This window comes from Calliphora vicina, chromosome 3 (assembly GCF_958450345.1).
Source record: "Calliphora vicina chromosome 3, idCalVici1.1, whole genome shotgun sequence".
NCBI lineage: Eukaryota > Metazoa > Arthropoda > Insecta > Diptera > Calliphoridae > Calliphora > Calliphora vicina.
The window spans coordinates 103,991,074-104,013,907 of NC_088782.1; the positions used below are offsets into that span (position 1 = coordinate 103,991,074).

At 33.8% G+C, this 22,834-nt stretch overlaps 2 protein-coding genes across 3 annotated transcripts in view; one reads left to right on the forward strand and one right to left on the reverse strand.

The window, feature by feature from the left end:
* Pi3K68D (phosphatidylinositol-4-phosphate 3-kinase catalytic subunit Pi3K68D) overlaps nt 1-22,834 on the reverse strand; it is a 67,249-nt gene that overhangs the window by 2,422 nt on the left and 41,993 nt on the right. For both annotated transcript variants that reach the window (XM_065504929.1, XM_065504930.1), the window contains exons 6-14: nt 22,480-22,812; nt 22,030-22,419; nt 21,398-21,965; nt 20,691-21,336; nt 20,386-20,631; nt 20,026-20,311; nt 19,662-19,812; nt 19,204-19,596; nt 18,885-19,085 (exon numbers count right to left, since the gene is read on the reverse strand). In XM_065504929.1, the coding sequence (XP_065361001.1) occupies nt 18,885-19,085; nt 19,204-19,596; nt 19,662-19,812; nt 20,026-20,311; nt 20,386-20,631; nt 20,691-21,336; nt 21,398-21,965; nt 22,030-22,419; nt 22,480-22,812 (3,214 nt within the window). The remainder of the gene's footprint in view (nt 1-18,884; nt 19,086-19,203; nt 19,597-19,661; nt 19,813-20,025; nt 20,312-20,385; nt 20,632-20,690; nt 21,337-21,397; nt 21,966-22,029; nt 22,420-22,479; nt 22,813-22,834) is intronic.
* On the forward strand, nt 6,062-16,236 carry LOC135953847 (trichohyalin-like). The gene is made up of 4 exons (XM_065503860.1): nt 6,062-6,617; nt 6,797-7,005; nt 12,165-12,249; nt 12,316-16,236. The coding sequence occupies exons 1-4, from the start codon at nt 6,581-6,583 to the stop codon at nt 16,140-16,142; spliced, it is 4,158 nt and encodes a 1,385-aa protein (XP_065359932.1). The 5' UTR covers nt 6,062-6,580; the 3' UTR covers nt 16,143-16,236.

The window sequence follows — 22,834 nt, forward strand, 5'->3', positions numbered from 1 at the left end:
GCTTAAAATTTTTCATATGTAATTTCAAATTTAAATAAGTAGTAATAATGACTCACACAAATTGTATTGTTTCTGAAATTTGACAAATAACTAAAGACAAAGGGACTTTCGATCACTGTAGATGAGTGAGTCTTCCGATAGCTACTTCTATAAATATATAAATATTACTGCAAGAAGTTATAATTCTAAAAACAAATCTTTCAAAATGTTTAACTTAGGACTTGAACCAATGAAAATAAAAGGTACGGAATAAAATATTTGTTATTTAGCTGCCGAAATATTAGAGAAGAATCGCAATTAATAATCAAAATATTAACTTAGATTAAAGTGGAGTTGAATGTGATGGAGAATGTGATTTTGAAACAGTCGTCGAAAGTGATATTGAGGATGACATTTATAATGATTACATTGAAATAGATGAACCGCGTAAGTAAGTGTTGCCAAATATTTAATAAATCGAATGATAAACACAAATATTGGAAACTAACGTTTTTTTGCCAGAAAAGCATGGAGTTCGTCTTATACATGATTTTGATCATAGTTGAACATCTTTATCTAACATGGTAATACACTTTTTGCGAATTTGTAAATGCGTCAATCATGCACTGCCTGACTTCAAATTAGCCACGTTCACTGACAATGATATCAAACTTTGGACAGATTCCCTTTATTGTGTAATTCCCCAAGACCACTTTATTAAGCAAAGATTCGGCAACGTTGATAGAGCTTGATGTATAATACAATTTGTTATAAATAATTTAGAAATAGTGAATAATTAATTTACTGAAGAATTAGTTACTCAATTTAAAACCCGAATTAATGAACGACATAAACAAGTTATTAATATGTTTATATTGTATTTGAATTCAGGATCAATTGTTTTGTAGATTGTTCGGGAGTTAATCTGATCAGAATATTTCTGTTGAAAATTTAATGATGGACTTTGTTTTCGAATGTTTTTTAACATTATCAATACTTGTAACCACTCTTTTCTGTATCGATCACTGACACCTCATTTTTGAAAGTCTGGAAGGCAGGTGCTGGATCAATGCAACCTCATGCAAACTGTGAGCTCTATCATTACAAGGGCGATACAATGTCTGAATATACACCGGAAACTGCATGGGTCTGCTCAGCCTAAGTGATCTAATATAGCTACATGCTCGATATTGAGACATTTATGACCCCTTTATAACTGCCGAAGATAGACCACTGGATCGGCTACGGGTTCTGTTAGGTTGCCGAGCAGTGCTTGATAGGTGCTTATGAGAGGAGATTAAAACTACATTTTAATGATTCCTGTAGAAGATGTCATGATGAGAACGAGGAGGATTCGGTGAAACACCTGCTCTCTCAGTGATTAGCACCGCGACTGTGGGCATTGGGTACACGAACATGCCACGGTCCTGATTGGAAGTTCGAAACATGGGGTATCACAAAGGGACCATAATATGGACCCAACTGAGTCAGCTAACACTACCAGGCATCCTTTATAATCTATCCTAATTCATCTATTGGCCGATATTCATAATGCAAATTGGTTGGTTAGGGCGAAAATAGCTTTTATAAAAGTAAAAATACACTGCTTAAAAAACGTTTACAATTATTTCCTTTTTATACCCTCCACCACCATAAGTGGTGAATGAGGGTATATATAAGTTTGTCATTCCGTGTGTAACATTGAGAAATATTCATCTGAGACCCAACAAAGTATATATATTATTGATCCTTATGAAATTCTAAGACGATTGAGCCATGTCCGTCTGTCTGTCCGTCTGTGTAAAACACGCTCACGTCCAAAATACGCAAACAAACTTAGTAGAGTTGCAAGAAAAATATTTATTATTGTCCTAAGCAGTTTGGTATTGAAAATCAGCAAAATCGGTACAGTAGAACCAAAGTTATGAATTAAAATGTAGGACAACCTCAAAAAAATTTGATAATTTTCACATATTTTTGGACATTTTTTGTAAATAGATTGCAGCTAATATCATAAAAGTTTACACTCGTTACTTTTATGATAAAAGGAGTAACTCTGGTGAAAATTATAAGAATCGGTCCAAGATTTCTCCTAGCCCCCATACAAATATCTTCCCGAAATATGGTTCTATGGTCTATAAATGCCTACAGAATAGGAATATCCATATAAAATTCAGCAAAAATATGTTTCGTGTAAAAAAAATTATATTACAAAATTTTTCGTGGATCGGCCCATATTTGACCATAGCCCCCATATAAAGTACACTTCCGAAAATCTCTTAAATAAGCATAAATGTCTTATAAATGTCGCTATCAAGTTGAAATTCGACATAAATAATCCCCATATATACCAAAATCGCTGTACCTAATTCTATGAAGATCGGCCGATAATTGGTTATAGGTCCCATATAAGGACCACTTCCGAAAAACACAATAACCTACATAAATATCTAAAAAATATCAATATCAAAACAAAATTTCACACAGATCCGTAATTTATAATTAGAAATCATACTACTGGATTTTGCGAATATCGGTCCATATTTGACCATAGCTCCCATATATGGTCCACTTCCAAAAATCAGTTAAGTACTCATAAATCTCTTATAAATACATTTATCATGCTAAAATTCGGCAAAAATTATACTCATATATATAGATATCACTGTACCAAATTTTATGCAGATTGGCCGATAATTGGTCATAGCTCCCCTACAAGGCTCATTTCCGAAAAAGATATTAACCTTAAAAAATATTAAAAACATATCGATATCAAAATGAAATTACGCACAGATCAGTAATTTGTACCCAGTAATCATACTTCTGGATTTTGTGAATATCGGTCCATATTTAACCATAGCTCCCATATAAGGTCCACTCCCGGAAATCTCTAAAATCTTCATAAATTTCTTACAAATATAGTTATCAGGTTGAAATTTAAAACAAATTTATTCAATATATACAAAAGTCGATGTACCAAATTTTATGATGATAGGCCCACAATTGGTCATAACCTCCATATAAGAACCATTTCAGGAAAACACATTAACCTGCACAAATATCCAAAAAAATCTATACTGAACCAAAATTTTACACCGATCAGTAATTTGTATCCAAGAATCGTACTACAAGATTTTTTAAATATTGGTCCATAAGTCGGCATAGCTCCCATATAAGGTGCATTCTTGTTAATAGCGTTGTTTATATGAAATTCTACAAAAATAGCCCTTAAATACTTAGGACCATAATAGGTCATAGCATCAATATATTAAACCAAAATAGTACACAGATCAGTAATTTGTATTCAAAAATTATAATACTGAATTTTGTGCATATTGGTCCATAATTGGCCACAGCTCTCATATAAATACATAAAAATCACGTAAAAATATTTTATGACAATCGAATCATAATAGGTCATAGCTCCCACATAAGTCCCACAACCAATTATTTTGAAATTTGTCTAAATATATTTGTATACCCTTTTTTATACTCTGTTTCTTCACTTGAGGTTAAAAGGGAAAAATGTTGATCCAAACGTATTAACTAATTATGAAGTATATAAATTGTTAAATTTCATACGTTCTAATAGGAATTTCAGTTATAAATTGCTGAATTAGATACAATTTTTTGTACATTTGAAATAAAATATCTTCCGCGTAAACTAGTCTTTCTAACAATTGTTATATTATTTCAGTTTTATACCATCATATTTAGGTGGAGGGTATTTAAGATTCGGCACGGCCGAATATAGTACTCTTACTTGTTTTTCTTTGTTATATTGTGGTATGCATAAGTTTTTAGTCCACGTTTTGGTATCCCAATTGACATTTAATTATTAGTTTATTAATTTAATTTTATCCCAAAAAGAGTATATTTTTATAAGAAATATTCGATCAACAGTGTTTGCTTATTCAAAATACTGTTGACCGTAGTTCATAACATGTTGAGGTCTTTTCTGATAAAATGTTTCTTCCATTCGATGAACGTATTTTTAGGTATGTTGATCGAAAATTATTTAATTACATTATTTAACAAATTAAGATTTTTTGATTGGAACAGAATAGCTATCCTATATTTCGGAAAGGGCATGTTGAATAGATCATTTTTGTGTAATAAACTTATAGTCCAGCTGGTCTGAGTTTTCTTTTTTGGTCGAAAATGAACAAAATATTTAAAGTTAAAGTCTGAGAAATTCATATTGTCAGAGTTATGTATATTGTGGAATTTTATGAGGATAATTTTTGTGGAAGATCTTAACCCTCTTTATGGGTCAAATGGACCCTTTTTCGAGAAAATTAAAAAAATTCCTTTCAAAAAGGACATTTATAAATATTCTACGAAATTTGTTTCCGGAAAATTCAGTATGGGTCACCAAAGACACCAAAGTTTTAGGTTAGGTCTTTGACAGTAGAGCTCCCGATATACGTATATTTATATGACTCTATGCATAGAGAATTTACATGGTTATGTTATGTTATAATGGCAGCCAGTATTAACCAGCTCGCTTGGGTTCATGAATTGGTCCTTTTGTGATACCCTAAGGATCATGCTCTGATCCTCAAGAAGTCCTTCACATGTCAGAAATGGGTTCAGTGCCGAACCAACCTGACGCACGAATGACATCCACAGTGGATAGACATCCTGACATCCACAGTGGATAGATACGCTAGTCCGTGCAAAAAAAGACTACCTATTGACGCAGTCCGAGCCCCCGATAGAGCAGGGTAAAAACAGAGGAGATGGTCAACCGTCACCTTCTCGTCTTCATCTTGGCAACTTTTACAGAAGTCTTTGTATGGAGTGTTCAGTATCCTAGCATGCGCACCAATCATGCAGTGCCCAGTAAGCACTGATATCAGAGCTCGCAGCCTAGCATAGCCCCGTGAGGGACATTGACCTATGATGGTCAAAAACAGTCCATGTAACCCTCGATATCGATATTGTCAGATTATACTCTCCTGTCAAATACCTAACTCTGTTGTCAGAAACCCAAGTGGTGAGAAAATATTAGTAAAACAACAAAACAAAATTTATTTTTTTTCCAAAGTTTTTTTTTCATTTTTTGGAAATTTTTTTTAACTTTTTTAAATAAAATTTTTTTTTTAAATTTAAAATTTTTTTTTTTAAAATTTTAAATTTTTTTGTTTTTAAAATTTTTCTTTTTTGTGTAAAAAAAAATCGGGTTAAAAAATATTTTTCCCGATTTTGACCCATTGTAGGTCCAACTTACTATGGTCTTATATAAGTCGTTGCAAACGTCTTTGAAACATTAGATATCCATATATTAATGACTTAGTAATCCAGATATAGGACAAAAATAGGTAAAAAATCGATGTTGTTCCGGTTTTTTGCTCATATCTCCGTTATTTATGGACCGATTTTGCTGATTTTAAATAGGAAACTTCTCGAACGCATGTCTGACAGAATTATTGAAGATTTGGATCCCGAAGATATCTGGGGTCTTCAGAAAATTGATTTCAACAGACAGACGGACATGGTGTGGAAGCAAAAACAAGTTTCTCTATGGGCACTGCTTCACGTTCAATATATATTGACCGCGATCCAGTATAGCGATATTTATTGAACGTGTAGCATGCAGTATTGATGGATCGCGATCCAAATCGCAGAATAACGAATTTAGCGTGATACATTACAATGGATCGTGATCCAAATATCACAATATATATTGAACGTGTAGCAGTGCCCTATGTCTGATAGGTTTTTGACAACATACTTAGGTTTTGACAACTACCTATCGTCTCTATGTTACCCTATGATCTCAACGGTCGCCTACTTTGAATTGCATTTCATCGAATAAGGCTTAAAATCCTCAGACAATTACCCCCAATATTTAGAAAACTTCTATTAATAATAGTTCTACAAATATATATAAAGACCTTTAAATTGAATCACTTTATTTCTGCGTTTGTCTGTTGTAAAGCATCATCACAATTGTTATCATCATCATCATTGAGTTAATAAACCATAAATATTAATCAGTAAAGTAATTGTTCCACTGAAATACTGCAAATATTAACAAGAACTCTAAACACACAATCAGTGAAATAAGAGAACCTACTGTGAAATACTTATCAAAAGTTAAATAGAAAACGTTAAAATAACCATACGTACATTTAAATACATTGAATATTTGTGTTGTGTTTTTTCACTTTTATTAACTTGGCCATATTAAGAGTGGAAACGTAAAATAAAGAGAAATTTGAAAAAACAGCAAAAATATCAAAGTACAAAAAGAAAAAAAAAAGATTGATAACAAACAGAAAAACACCTTTTTATAATGGTTAAAGCAAAAAATACAATAATTGATAACAAACAAATATTAAATATTTTATAGAGAAGTCATAACAAATACTCCCGCTGTGGCGGTAACAACTCAATACAAGTTTTATTTTTTGTGATTTTTGTATATTAATTGTAGTAAAAGTTTTACACAAAACAACAAAAAAATATTAAAATAAATTAAATTGCAAGCGTTACATACGGAATAATAAAATTATAAATAATATTGCAAAAAGTTTAAAAGTGTAAACAGCAACTCACATAACACTAAGAAAAAAATGTTAAAAATTCTTAAGAAATGGCTAAAATTAATTTAACAAATCAACATAATCAAGGTTTGACGACAATAATGAAGTTAGATAAAAATAAAATAAAAAATTATGATAATAATAATGTTGACTGTGATAATGATGATAACAAACAGTTTTGATGACGACAATTGTTTTTTTTTTGTTTTCTTACGATAATTTTGATTTTAATTTCTTTTTTTAAATATTTCTTTTTATTCCCCCAGAAAATCTGGGTGCATTGGCCTCTTTGGGTGTCTTAATGTGCATGGTGGTCACCATAGTGGGCATAAAATTATGGTGGTTTAAACATCGTTTATCATTCGAACAGACCAGCACCCAAAATGGTGCTGCCGGGGGTACAACACCCGCAGTTATAGTGCCGCGCAGAAGTAAACAGCAAAAGTATAAAAAGGATAAAAGATATTCGCAACAAGTAAGTGAACATTAATGAATTTAAAGGGACAGATCGGAGGAGATCTAAAGTAATGGTTTTATATAATGAGAGAAATAAAGATTTTACCAATGTTTAAATAAGTATTTAACATTCCCCAAACATGAAACTTCATCTCTCAAAGTCATATAATCCGTAGCAATACATATATTCCTGATTCATCTAGTCGGAATATTTCGGGGTTCAAAAATTTTATATTGAAAGATTGGTTAAATAGTTCGACAGATATAGCAGTTGTTCTGTCAAAAATATTGTTAGTTCGTCCATTTTTCTATCGCCGTATTGAGAAAATTTCAAAATGCTTATTGACTTTAGTTTGCATACGGTTGTATGACTTAACCCTTTCAGTGGTTTTGTCGAATATATTCGACATTATAACATACTCTGTTTCTATGCGCTTTTACTGTATAATAAAATACAGTTAGTTTTAATTTTTTGTTTTAAATAAAAGACAGACACAGACAACCAGAGCAATAAATACAAAAAATTGTATTTCTCCCGGATTCAGCGTATTCAAATTATAAATAAGGGTCCTCATGTAAACGCTTAAAAGCCTCGCAAACTGTGCAATCTGTGCATTTTTGCACTCTCGCAAATGAAATGTCAAAAAATGTATGGAAGTTCGTTTGCACAACTCCGATAAGTTTGCGCGACAATTTAGACTTGCAAACTTGAATTTATTGTGCATTTGATGAATCAGCTGCTTTTGTTTACTTTTATTTATAAGAAATAAAAATCAAATAAAATATAAAAATTTTGTGCATGTGAAAATTGTGTAACTTTGGAACAGAATGATTGTATTAAATGACATTGTGTATGAAAACATTAACCAACAGCTAGAACATAAACAAAGTCCTCCAAACTATGTATACCACCGTTTGTTCCAAAGATTTAACTTTCATTCAACATTTTAAAATTAAAATTTATACAATTTGAAAAAAAATTATTAAAGCTTTTGTTGAATTTATGTATTTTTATTTGACAAATATAAATTTTCTGTATAAACTTGCACAAAATTGAAAAGGTGGGTTCATGAAACATGTCGCGCAAATTTGCCCATTTGCACAAATGGGAAACTTAAGCGTTTAAATGAGTACCCTTAATATTTCTTTTTAATACTTTTAGCTCGACCTAAATTATTTTTGACCCTGTAAGGGTTAATAATGCGGGATTTTCAATAGATGGCGTATCTTTTGAACGCGGGTTTTATTTTAAATAGTTGTACGCCCCGGCTTCGCCCGGTAACTATTTACTAATGTTAGTTCTTCAAGTTTCTCCAAAAAATGTCTCTTATTAAGAAAAATGAGAAGTGAAAAGGAGGCAATATTTTAAAAACTTAAAATCTCCGAATTTTTAAATTTTTTTTCTTTACAAACAATCTCCTGAAAATTTCGAACCGAATAAAAAAAAATCAGCCAATCATTCCAGGCGTTCTGACGTGATGTCATTACATACATGGACCAATTCATTTTTATATCCTTCGTGAGAAGGGTATATATAAGTTTGTCATTCCGTTTGTAATTTCTACATTTTTAATTTCCGACCCTTTAAAGTATATACATATATTCTGGATCCTTATAGATAGCGGAGTCGATTAAGCCATGTCCGTATGTCCGTCTGTTGAAATCAATTTTTTGAAGACCCCAGATATTTTTGGGATCCAAATCTTCAATAATTCTGTCAGACATGCTTTCGAGAAGTTTGTTATTTAAAATCAGCAAAATCGGTCCACAAATGAGGAAATAACCAGGACAACCTCGATTTTTTACCTATTTTTTACCTATATCTGAATTACTAAGTCATTAATATAGACAATATGATAGATATTTCAAAGACCTTTGCAATGACGTATATAAGACCATAGTAAGTTGGACCTACAATGGGTAAAAATCGGAAAATTTGGTGAAAGGTATATAAGATTCGGCACAGCCGAATATAGCTCTCTTACTTGTTATATATATAGACAACTAATATGTCATTTTGAAGGTTACATATCTGTCATTTATTCTCACTTAGCTATTGAACATTGTAGTGTAAACAAGTTTTTTTGCTTCGAAAATGTCGAATTTTGTTCCAACAAAGCGTCATATGCGGAAAGTTTTGCTTTACTTCTTTAATTTGAAAAAAGTGACGATCGATGCAAAATGCTCTCTCTCTCTCTGGGATACGCTTTAATTCGGAACAGAGTATCCGATATTGGCTTGATTCGTTTTTGGCCTCAAAAGATGAGCAGTTATTTTGGCTCCGAATCCTTATGTTGCCAGAAAGATGGGAAAAGATCATAGCTAACAATGGCCAATACCTTAAATAATTTTGTGCAAGTGTTTCAAAATAGAAACTAAAAAAATTTTAAAAAAAATCCGTCATTTTAAGTCATACACCCAATAAAAGATGCTAAAACAAAATCGATAGGAATAATAACTACAGAATTGAAACCATTCCGAACGTAATCGAAATAAATTTCTAATGCTTCTTAGCTTTCGAGTATAAACTCGCTTGCTATCGAATGGTATCATACGATATCGACTATAGGAATACCAAAAATAAAAAACTCGGACTTTCTAATAAGTATTCGCTCGTAAACGAATGCCAGAATTAACCCATTGATATTGGACTTTTGAAATTGTCTCTACATTAGATGATTACAATTTTACGGTGCTCTTATTCTCTCATTATTTTACACGTGCTTTTGGATAGAGTTACGAATTAATTAATTCAAATTTAAGTAAAAATGTCAAAAATTAATTTTATAAAACCACTCCCTATAAACTAGTTCCTTAGCTGCATTCAAAGGCTTTAATTTTAGTAGAATTCATTCACTAATTCATAATGGAATTAATTACTGATAGTATTCATTTGGCCTTTGAATTATTAAATTTTTGTTAATCCAAACTGAATGAAAATATTTTGTTTTTAATCATTTACAAAATTATTTCGAAAATATTGTTACGAATTTTCATTAACGATTTGAATTTAACGGTCTGTAACGACTTATTATACACATTTCCATCAGTAGAAACTTCTACTTATCAACAATGTTGATAGCACGCAGTTATTATGGTCAATTCACAAGGTCTCTTATCAGTGATATTGTCATAATGTCCTAATATATCACGACTCAGCAGCTCGGCTTAACCGACTCTTAGGCATTCGGCGCAAGTCTCTGCAGGTTGGTTACGATAACACAATAAACATTGCATACAGAGTAGTATTATTTTGGACATTTTTTGCTTGAAAAACAATAAAAACCAAAACAAAATATTAGGACATTATGACAATATGACATGATAAGAGACCTTGTTAATTGGCCAATCGAGTTTTTACAATTTTAAACTACTAAACTGCTTTTATTTGCAATCAAAGGAATACGGTTTATTTAAAGAAAATATTATTTTAAAAGGTAAAAACGTATCAATATTTTCTAAACCTGAGAAAATTTGAATGATTCAATAACGAATTAGTTCTATAACAGAATAAACTCAATACGTTTGAAGTACTAGAGAATTATGCCTATGCATTAATTCGTAATGAATATTTTGAATTTAAGACGATTTTAATAATTAAATAATGAATTAATTCAATAAAGAATGTATTTTTAAAGCAATGAATTCAATTCATTCGTTAGTACTTCAATTCAGTTTGAAATACTAACAAATAAAGCTCGAGAATTAATTCGTAATAAATTCATTATTAGAAATCTAATCTAATTAAAGATCCTTAAGCGGATGAGGAACAATTTCTAACAGAGTTTAAAACTATAGAGGGACGTTTCTACAGTTTTTTAAAGAAACTCAAAGCGATGATGAGGAATTTGTAACTGATTTCCGTTCAGTTAAGGAAATAAGACCTACAGAATTTGTTAATTATTGTTAATGACTTTTTAAAAAACTCTCCAGATCCTGAAGAAGAATTCGTTACTGATTACCGTTCATATACGGAACGAAGATCAACTGAAATTTTTAAAGATGTTGAAGAGAAATTTCCTACAGAATATTGGACCGTTAAGGAACTACTGAGTTCGCTAAAGATTCTGCACATTTTGAAAAGGAATTTATTACAGAATTTCATTCAGTTCAGGAACGAAGACCTACAGAGTTTGTTAATGATCCGCAAGTCACCGAAGAATATGTAACAGAATGTCGCTCTGTTAAAAAACGAAGATCTACCGAATTTGTCAATGATCCCATGTTTGATACTAGCAACCAATTTTACGAATCTTCTAGTTTGCAAGAAGATTTCTATAGACAATTCAATAGTTGGCGTCAATTTGAAGAAAAATTTAAAATACAAAAAGTTAATCTAAGAAGGTTTAACAATTCTGAGGATGCTAAAAGTTTTACTATATCCTATGCATTAATTCGTAACGAGTGCTTTAATGTAATCGTTAAAATAACTATGTAGTTCGATTTGGTTTTGAAAATTTAATTCAGAATTAAAATTTAGACACATTTTTTGCAACCCCCTTTACATTTTTAAACGATTCATTTAAATTTATTAAATTACAATATTGTATTTCGTTTACGCAAAATAAAAATCATATTTCTTCCATTGAATGCAATAAATAATGAAAAATATTATTTCAATCAGGTGTTTCCCTTGTTATTTTTAAATAAAATAATATTTATAGTTAAAAGAAAATATATGTATGTATGTATGTAGATTACTAACATTAATTGAAGAAATCAAATTGCTGCTGATAGAAAAAAAATATAGAACAGCAATAAAATGAAATATGGGTAGTAAAAACAAAAGAGTAACAACATTTCTAGATAAGATTTTCTGGTTACGTGGATGACACATTCATAACATACTCGCTGTTTGAATTCTCTTACTATTTCAAATAAAATCTAATTGCTCTATTTGTTTAATAAATATCAAATAAAAAACAAACTATTAATAAATAGAGTTGGATACAGAAAATGAGTTTTAAACAGTTAGAGAAAATACAAAAGAAATCTAGAGTCATTAACGAAAATAAATAGACTATAGTACTGAAGTAATTTGTAATCAAATTAGGGTTTTTTTCTGAAAATCTGAAAACTTAATCTAGGAACGATCTGTTTCCTTCTTGAAGTCCAACATATATTTCACATGCTCCTCTGTTTAAATATATTAAACAGTTACCTTTTTAATCCCCACAGATCTATGACAGTGTTGAAGTTCATGGTGTTTTCCGACAAAAACGAGAAGATGAATTGGAAATTCAACGACCCCAACAACTGCCACGTATGTACCTAAAAATTTTCACTTAGAACCAAAATTAAATTCAAAATTTCAATACACTACTTTTAGCGGTACGCATACGTCAAATGTCTGATAGTACATCCTCCCTAATATTACCACCACCTCGCAACAAAAGAAGAGATCAAGTACATTCAACAGCATTTGAAGATCTAGAAATTGCAGCACATCCCCTAACAACCGCCTCATCTTCAGATCTAACAGCAATACATGAGAGCAATACAAAAATATCTCTAACATTTGAGGAATTTGAAAAACAATTTAAACTAAAAGAAATAAAATCCGAAGTTCCGGAAGCACGCAGCTCAAATGAAGCAATCGAGGTACCCGAGCCACCGTTACGTTTAAATCGCAGCAGTTCGGCCATGGTAAAGCCGGAAAAGACCCAGCGTTACTTGAAATCATCTCAATCTATAACCATACCAGAATTTCATAAAAATATAGAGCGCAGACCCACCGGTTTCTCTAGGCCCACAGAAGATTTAACCAAAATCGATAATTACGATGAACCAAAACTATTTGAAACCTTTGGAGAGCGTAGGCCTACCGGTTATATCAAGTATGAAGAAGTTGATGTTGATTTGCAGGAACAATATGAAAAGGAGCTAAATGAAGAGGCAGCTAAAGATGATTGTAGATGGGAAAGTCCCAAAGATTTTCCAGCTCTAGAGGCTTTGAGAAATGAACGTATTGTTTATAACAATAATTTAAACGAAAGTCCCGATGTACAATTTACAGAAAAGTATAATTTCAATATAAAGTCCTACAAATTGAAAGAATTAGAGGATGTAGAATATAAAGAAGAGGACTTCATTGATCACACAACGAATAAAGCTGCAGAAATTAAAGAACTCTCCTCGGTAACATTTGAGGAATTAGATACGGAAAATTATGAAAATACTGAAGAAGTATTAAATACAGATTATCGCACAGTTAAGGATCGAAGACCCACTGAGTTTGTTAAAGACGCTCAGAAGGATGAAGTGGAATTCGAAAGTGAGTTTAAAACAGTTAAGGGAAGAAGACCTACTGAGTTTGTTAAAGACGCTCAGACAGATGAAGAGGAATTCCTAACTGAGTTTAAAACAGTTCAAGGACGCAGACCAACTGAGTTTGTTAAAGACTCTCAAAGCGATGATGAGGAATTTGTAACTAAATTCCATTCAGTTGATGAAAGAAGACCTACCCAGTTTTGCAATGATCCACAGACTGCAGAAGAATTTGTTACTGAGTTCCGTTCAGTTAAGCAACGAAGACCTACAGAGTTTGTTAAAGACTCTCCCGGAGTTGAAGAGGAATTTATAACTGAATATCGTTCCGTTAAAGAACGAAGACCTACTGAGTTTGGTAAAGACTCTCCAGAACTCGAAGAGGAGTTTATTACAGAATTCCGTTCAATTAAGGAACGAAGACCTACGGAGTTTGTTAATGATGCACAAGTCAACGAAGAATATGTAACAGAATATCGCTCTGTTAAAGAACGAAGACCTACCGAGTTTGTCAATGAACCTATGTTTGATACTACAACCAATGGAAATTCCGAATTTTTTGAATCTTCTAGTTTGCAAGAAGATTTCGACAATCAATTCTCTAGCTGGCCTCAATTTGAAGAGAAAATCGAAACTCCAAAAGTAAATGTAAGAAGGTTTAATAACTCTGATTTTGAGCAACAAATCAGTTTCGAGGATGTGGAAGATTTTACTGTCACAAACATCAAGGAAAAATCTTCTATTTCATTTAATGTTACCGAAATTTCAAGCGAAACTAACGAAAAATTCACCCTTAATCAAAGAAGACCTACAGGCTATGTAAGAAATTGCCCTGAATCGCCAGAACTAAGTGAATCTGAAGAATGGCAAGAAACTTTCCATAGTCAAAAGAAAATTTATAGTCAAGTGCGTTCCTTAATGACCACAGAAACCTCAACACATATAGAACAGCGGGAGGTATCGTTTGATTCCTCGGCGGTACTAAATTCTGATAGTGAGGATTACACTAATTCGGTAATAAAACAAAGACGACCAACTGGATTTGTAAGAAAAGACGAATATTCCGTTACATTTAATGATGAATCTGATGGGGATAATGATGACGAAAATTGGTCTTCTAACCAAAAAACCCCTACTGGTTATAAACGAAATAATGTAGAGATAGAGGAAATCCAACCACCAAAAGTGAAATTTGAAGACAGTGAATTTTCCACTTGGGCGGAGAGTGAAACGGAAAAATTTACACTTAATCAAAGAAGACCTACTGAGTTTGTAAGAAATGAAAATAATGAAGCAGTCTGGAATGATATTAGCTTACAGAAAGATTCTGAAAATTTCTCCAAAAGCCAAGTGAAATTCGACACATCTACAGATTTTAAAGATGAGCAAGAAATTTGGGATTCTGATATCAAACAAAGAAGACCCACAGGTTATGTACAAAAACTGGAAAAACTCAATTTAACAGATGAAGAAGATGATTTTCATAATTCTCAAATTAAACAAAGACGACCAACCGGCTTTAATAGAGAAATTTCTTTAGAAGATGAAGAATATACCAACAACCATTTTGAAAATAAAGAAATTCCCCATAATCCCACAGTTAGATTCAAGGAAATGGAGAACAGATTTAGTGATTCTGAAAATAATAGTGAGTCGTTGATAAAACAAAGAAGGCCTACAGGCTTCGTAAGAAAAGAAGAGTTGGATAATTTGGAAAAACAAGTAAATTTCCAGTTAAACGACGAAGAACACGAAACAATTTCTAAAGAAAATGAAGCCTTGAAGCAAAGAAGACCTACTGGTTTTATAAGAAAGGAAGAAGTTACCAAACAAGTCAATTTCCAATTCAATCAAAACTCAGATGAAGATGAGAAAATTGAATTTGGAAATGAACAACTAAGGCAACGAAGGCCTACGGGTTTTATTAGAAAAAAGGAACTTAAGTGTTTAGAAAATCCTGCTCCCATATATCAACCACCAACTGACAACAATCACAACGACTTTGATGATAATTTATGGCAAGAGATGGAAAAAGATGTGCAACATGATTTCTCCAACAATATTGAAGAGGAATTTGCCAAAATACGTCATTCCTACGAACAGAATGAAGGAGATTTCCTAGAACAAAAATCCCCCTTAAATAGTCCCCAACAACCTTTAGGCTTTGGCAAAAGTATTGAAGATGATTGGCTTAACTTTGAAAAATTAAAACCACAACGTACTAAGGAAATCTTGCAATCACCACAAGAAATTAAAATAACTTTTAGTGAGGCTGAATTGGCAGCTACCACCTCAATACTCAAAGAACACAAATTAGATGAAGATATTCAAGCTAAGCCACGCAAAAGTAAAGTAACATTTGATTTTAAGACCGATGAACGTCTTATACCGGCCAGAAAACACCACAATGATTTAGAATATGACATGGACAATGATGATGACGTGTATGATAAACCGCCACCGCCTATACCACCACAACCCATGCAACGCTTGTCGAATATAAATTATAATAACGAAACAACAATGACACCAATTGTGGCCATACCCACAAAAATTTCATTATTTGGTTCTCAAGTATCTCATGAAGATTATAACGAGGACAGTTGGTCAGCCATACGTAAACATCGCAACTTAACTGTAGAATTCCAAAATATTAACACAGACTCTAAATTGTCGTCACCACCGCCTACCTTTAATACGCCACCACCTAAGCCTTCCTATCGCAATCCTATGGCTCAACTGGCTATACAACGTGCCAAGGAGGTGCGTGCCGATATGGATGGTTTTAAGTCTCGTTCTATAAACGACAGAAAACCAGAGTCTGCGAGAAGGCAAAATCAGAAAGTATTAAATTTAAATAATGATGATTACGATGGTACTGATGCTTAGCTTATTGTAATTTATATATGTTAAATTATTGTTTTAGATAGAAGGAGTATTTCAATTGATATACTCTAATTTAAATAAACTTTTTATGATAAAATATGTCAAAAGATTGTTTTAATTTTAAGAATATGCTGAATTGTAAGCACAAAATTATCGGGGGAAGCGAAGAGTATTCTCCTAGATAGTTAACTGTTATGAAGAAGGAACACCCAGGAATTGATTAATAAATTTACGATTGCAGGAATTCCATTGATAACTGAGTTTTAATCAGTAAAGGAACGAAGACCTACTGAGTTTGTAAAATACACTAAAAACGATGTTGAGGAATTTGTTACTGATTTTCGATCAGTTATGGAACGGAGACCTACTGAATTTGTTAATGATGCTCAATTAAGGAACAAATTGAAAGTAAGGGTTCCAGGCAGCCGAGAAGTGAAGAAAAGAAGAGCAGCTCACGTGAGTTACCTGAATGTAGAAAGTCAGAAAAAGAGGGACAAATAGACATTAAAAAGAGAGAAGGGGAAGATTGAAAAGTTAAGAGAAAGATGTCCGAAGGAGATTTTTAAATTGCGTACCAATGTGATGGCGGTTATTAGGTCACTCTAAAGAGATCCCCATGTCTGGTCTTTTTAACAAATTACTGATCCTTATAAAGGCATTAATACCCTCTAGCCTCCGATGTCCCAGAAACCTTAAGCGTATATCTCTTAATACGGGACAGTGACAACGAAGATGAAAAATGGTCTTAACCTCCTCCTCGTTTTTACAACTTCTGCAGAAGTCGTTGTAGGGCAAGATAAGTCTCCTCGCGTGGTTGCCAAAAGTGCAGTGTCCGGTAATGACCGCCACTACACCACTTAATTGTTAGAGAGTCAAGCCATGAAGATATGTTGTTCGTCCACGATTCAGTCGGGGCCATATCATTCCGGTTATAGTGCATGTGGGTTCACAACCCCTTCTTGTCTGAGCTAGCTCATAGTAGAAGTTACTAATGTGAAGCTTGCATTTGAATAACGGAATCCCACATAGGAAATCTATGTCTCCGTCGGGTAGCATGGCGCCTTTTTTCGCTGTTGAATGTCTCGTCATCCTATTTAAGGATACCCGGCATTCCTGGACCAAATTAGATGTTGTGTATACACCTGTTAGATACTTTATGGCTGACTGTCAGTATATTTACGAATAGCCGCCCTTTTAATGGCTGATATTTCAGCCTAAATATAGTCTAGTCTCGAATTCCTGAATGTAGACACCTGCGCCAACTCGATCTCCCTTCCTAGAACCGTCTGTATAGACTGATAGACCTGTTGTATCATGTAAAGGTCCGTCCATTACTTCCGTGTTGTACGGAATTGAGAAACAGAAATTCCGCGCCATGAAGGGCCTAGAAATGCAGTAATCGATATTATCCAGAAGAGTCTGAATCGCCCCAATCGCGTTTAAACTAAAGGCCGAGGTAATTGCCATTTTTCTTGCCATTAGATCCACAGGTATCCAGTTCAATATAGTAAAGATTGACTTTGTTGCGGTCGTTCTTACAGCTCCTGTTATCAGAATTGCCATTCTTCTTAAAACTCTCTCGAAAAGCATACAAATTGAGCCTTTGTCTAGAGAATAGTGTCGGCTTAATGACCTATCACATAGCCAGTAAACGAACTGGCGTACCTAAGGCCTTCTTACAGGCAAAGCCTTGACATAGCCGTCAAGGCTTTTGATGTCCTTGAAAAGGTATTGGGTTTCCAGAATAGTTTACTATCCAGAATAACTCCTAAATATTTTGCATTGCCCGATAGTGTTAGTTTAACACCATTTAGTGTTAGTTCCTTGTGAACAATACAAGTTTGGTTTTGCTTGGGTTAACACTCAATCCATTGTCTGTACTCCACCGCCTTAGTACACTGAGTGCATATTCCAGGCGTTGTGATATCGTGCTCAAGTGGATCCCAGAGACTGCCACTTCGGCGTCATCCGCTTAGGCGACAGTTTTATAACCCATGAGATCCAATTTCCTGAGCAGACAATTTATGGACAGATTCCACAGAAGTGGTGATAAGACGCCTCCCTGAGGCGTCCCCTAGTGGCCATTCTCGTGATCACAGCCGTTCCCTTTTCGGAACGATTGATCTTGTATCCTAGAAGGTTCGTAATGAACCTTACAGTTGATTGGTCCAGACCAAGATCCTGTAGAGCTGAAACTATAGTTGCAGGTTCTACATTATTGAAGGTGTGAAGTGCTGTCTCAACAGATTTGCCCTTCATGTAGGCGTGTTGAGAAAGAAAGAGATAATGATCCTTGTTTCAAAGACACTCGTACGTGGATGTCGATGATTCTTTCGAGGAGTCTGTATTACACTTTGATGTCCTCATCTAATACATAAAATCCGGCTCCAGTGCCAGATTGTATCATAGACCCATCAAACTGCTGTTCAGATAAAACCCACTCGTCAATACTTAGAAACACAATTGGGGGTGAAACACCAAAGTCTAAAATCGTTACCCTATTGTTCGAATTCCCAAATTTTCGTGTGACTTACTTGTTACAAGTTCTTACGAATGCTTGCAACATGTAGCTGAAATATCAATACTTTTTTTGGGATATTTGAAGAATAATTTAATTAAGCAAAGTTAGTTTAAATATAATTATGATATAATCATACATTTTAAACTTGGAATTAGAGTTGCTGATAGAACAGCATTGTAATGACCTTAATATTAAAAAGAGTAAACAATTCTATTATTCCTTACCTGTGCAATTTGGCTAATGGAAAATGTAAACATAACTTTTGATGAAATTCGGTGAACTCTTTATAGGAACGGAATAAATGGGTGGGATCTTTTTGACCATGGCGAGTGACAAGTAAAATGTAGGTATAAAATTTCTCCATTTCATAGTGTTTTTGACAGCGAACAACAGTAACACTTTTTAAGCGGCCATCTTGGAGCATTCTATAAACAAATACAAATAATAGAATATTAAAATACAACCATTTTAAACCAAGAATTAGTAAATGCCATATGACTATAGAAGGCATTGTCAGCTTATATTCAAAATCTACCAACTTACGTATATTTTCTAGGAACAAACGACAACAATTCACCGCTGCCCTCATCATTGCTAAAACGCATTTGTGCCAAATTGTGCAAAAAGAAATTGAATTGGGTAAACCAACTTTTCAACGAGAACTGTATCATTTTAGCAAAGGAGGCAGCTGCTTCAGGATTCGATTGTGATGGTAGCAAAGCTTTGCGTACATAAGTAACAGCATCAGCTGTAACGCCTGGTATGCCAGCCGTAGCCATTAGAGCCAACATGTGTAACAATAGATCACCATGTTTGCGTATAATATTAAAGGCACGACAGCATAAGTCAACAAAATAATGAAAATCTGTTGAGGGTTTATCACCGCCATTAATCACATAAGCCATGTCAGAGGTAAGCACAAACGGAGTGCGATCTCTGTAATGAAAATAAATTATTAATTTAGATTAACATTTTAAAATTTATTATGCATATTTACTTACCTTTTAAAGTTACCAAACATTTGAGCATCACCTAGAAATTTACCAAAATCTATGTGGAATAAATGTCCTGAGGATTTTAACATAATATTGTCGTTATGTCTATCACAAATGCCCAAAATATAAGTTGCCACACTATAGCCAGCGCAGGAAACTGGAATGGTAATTGAAAAAGGATATTTTATTATTGTAATTATAAAAGCTTTTGTATCAGAACTTGACCGATTTGCAGGTTTTACAGGAAATTGTTCTGGTACTTAACATTTCAATATATTTTATTAATTCTCAACAAAATCTGTAAATCTAACTAGTACTGGACCATGAGGTTTATAGCCAATCCAAATTAATTCAGTTTAAAATAACTTACCCGTAAAATTCTTAACAGCCCTTTGATACTCCAATTGACTAGGATTTTGTTTAGCCAACCATTCCGCTATGGGACGATCTTTAAACGAACCTGTCAAACCATATTCAACCTGGATTTTTCTCAAAGTTTCAGCATCCGAAACTAATTCAATCATGCCCTTCTTAAAGCCTGTAGGAACACAATTAAAAGTGACCATTTTCAAGTCCAAACCCTCGGCCAGCCACATTTTATTCATTACACGAATCAGCTGTATGGTCAGCATGTCTTGTTGCAAATCATCACCAGACTAAGAATTTTTTTGATGAAAACAAAAATTGTTTGTGATGAACGATATAAAAATAGTTAAAATATGTAAAATACCTTAAATATGGCTGGTAAAATTTCAGCATCAGGTCCAACAAAGGAAATTTTCAAGGGCAAAGTATTGGAATTGAAATAACTACAGCTGCGTACATTAACCCCGGTCACTTCCTGTTCTGGACCCAAAGGCAATGAGGTGGGTTTGTCTAAAAGCTCTTGATTGACGCTGTCCATGCCGGCACACAAAAACTTTTGGCGCAACGACTCTTTGGCCTCTTTCACCGTTTCAGCAATGTTGGCTAAATTCTTTAATAAATTGAAAAATTAAGTGGATATTTTAGCTATAACTATTAGCAATTACTTACCCTGCACATTAGATTCTGCAGCAGGAATCTCTTTGATAACTTTTCACCACATATAGCCAATAAAGCCCTCAGCATCATTTTATTCCGGCGATAATAACGAGCCTGTGTTATCAATGCATCATCCATATCAACAGAATTACCCGATGAGGAATCTATAGAGTTTTGAGGACCATCACCGGGCAAACTATGCACTAAAAGCCAATACATATGATGAGCTATGCGTGGAGATTCCAAAGATTTACACAGTAAAAATCTAGCCATTGAGGAGGCTTCATAAGTATCATGTTTTAAGGCTTGTATCAACTGTGGCAAATAATCTACCAACTGATCATTGGGTAATTGCGATATCCATTCTACCGCCTTTTCTCTAACTTTGGCATCGGGATAGCGTGGCAATAGCAATTCTAAAGCCTGCAAGGGTGATAGGGCTGACCATGAATACAGCAATGAGTGTAAATCCATGAGACTAGCATAATCCCAGCTATGGGCTGCATGTAATACTTTGGGTAAGGCATGAGGAATATTTTGCAAATACAAACGTTTCTCCCAGAAAACTTCTCGTTTATCGATGGCTCCCGGATAGCCCTGTTCGGCGGTATCCAATAATTCTTGCTGCAAATTTGTGTCCAAGGAATTGAAGTCGTATCTTGAAACGAAAAATATGATTAAAAAATATATTCCTATTTTATCTAAAGCAAATTTCTTACCTTGGCGCTGGTGGTGGATTTTCCAAGGATTCGGGAAATTGTATTTTACCACCATAAGGCGGCACTTCTATACTCAAAACTGGACAAAAATCCGGCTGAGGATGACAGCCTCTAGCTGGTGCGGGACCCAAAAACTTATCGGCCGTTGCCGGCCACATGGAGAGTAAATACGAACCACAGATCATTTCACGTTTATAGTCAAACAATTGTATGGCACACCAGCCCAATTCGGTGGTAGTTTGTCTTCTCTCACCATTTTCACCATTATTTTGATCATTTTCTGCCACTTGAGTACCATACAAGACAAAAATCAAACGTGCCTCTCTGGGCAAAGTACAAATGGGATTTTTCTCAAATGTTATCCAAGAAGAGAATTTCAAACGAGCAAATAAACCACCAGAAGTATCATTCGAACATTTTGTTACCACAGGATCTGAAATGAAGCGTGAACCATAGTTGATTTGTACACCTAAGGAATAACTGTCGTAACGCCACAAGGGTGGCGGACGATGTAAACAATTTATGCTGACCACAATGGGCTTGGATACAAAAGAAACATGTATAGGTGCTGAAATTAAAAAATTAAAGTTAGATTTTTTATAAATTTTTGTGTTCAAACTATTAATACTCACTTGTTGAGTAATCCAGCGATTTAACCGAAAATCCTACTCTAAATACATTTGAATACAATTCGATTAATTCTTGCACAGCATCCCTTAATTTACTGCATTTCAATTTAATTTGTTCTAAAATAGAACGCGGCCGTAAACACACTTCAGCATAGTCGCCGCAATCGGTGACAATTTCGGGATTTGTTGAGGAACTTGCATATTTAGGTTGATTATCTTCACAGACTTTTTTTAGCTTGGCTACACAGTCGGCTAGTTCCAATGTATCAATGGAACCCAATAAGGCACAAATGGCTTTGACACCCTGTACAACACCGGAACAAGAAAGTACGTTTCGAGAACTGTTATCACTAGCCGCTGATTCTAGTTTATCAATTTCCGTTTCCAGAGTTTCTGAAAAATAACATTTATATTGAAATTCCATAATGTAAAGAACTTTCTTTCTTTACTCACCTAGTAATATCATCATACTTTCATAAGTTATGGTGGTGGCCACTTCATTGGGTAACACATCCTCCGGACGCATGTCACATTCGTTTTTATCATCTCTCTCAGTCCGTGCTATAACTTTCATGTTTTCCTCAGTTTTTAAACACAAACCCAATTGTACATCTTTTTCTAGTTTCAAACTATTGTGTACACATTCCAATTGGCTTAGTTTAGAAGAATTCGACAGCCATTCCGCCACACCAATGGGCCGCACAGCATAATCATTAACATGACCTCTGATTTGACCCTCCAATGAATAAAATGCTTGGCTAATAACCATTTCAACGGGAGTATTAACTAAAAAATAAAATTTAATAAT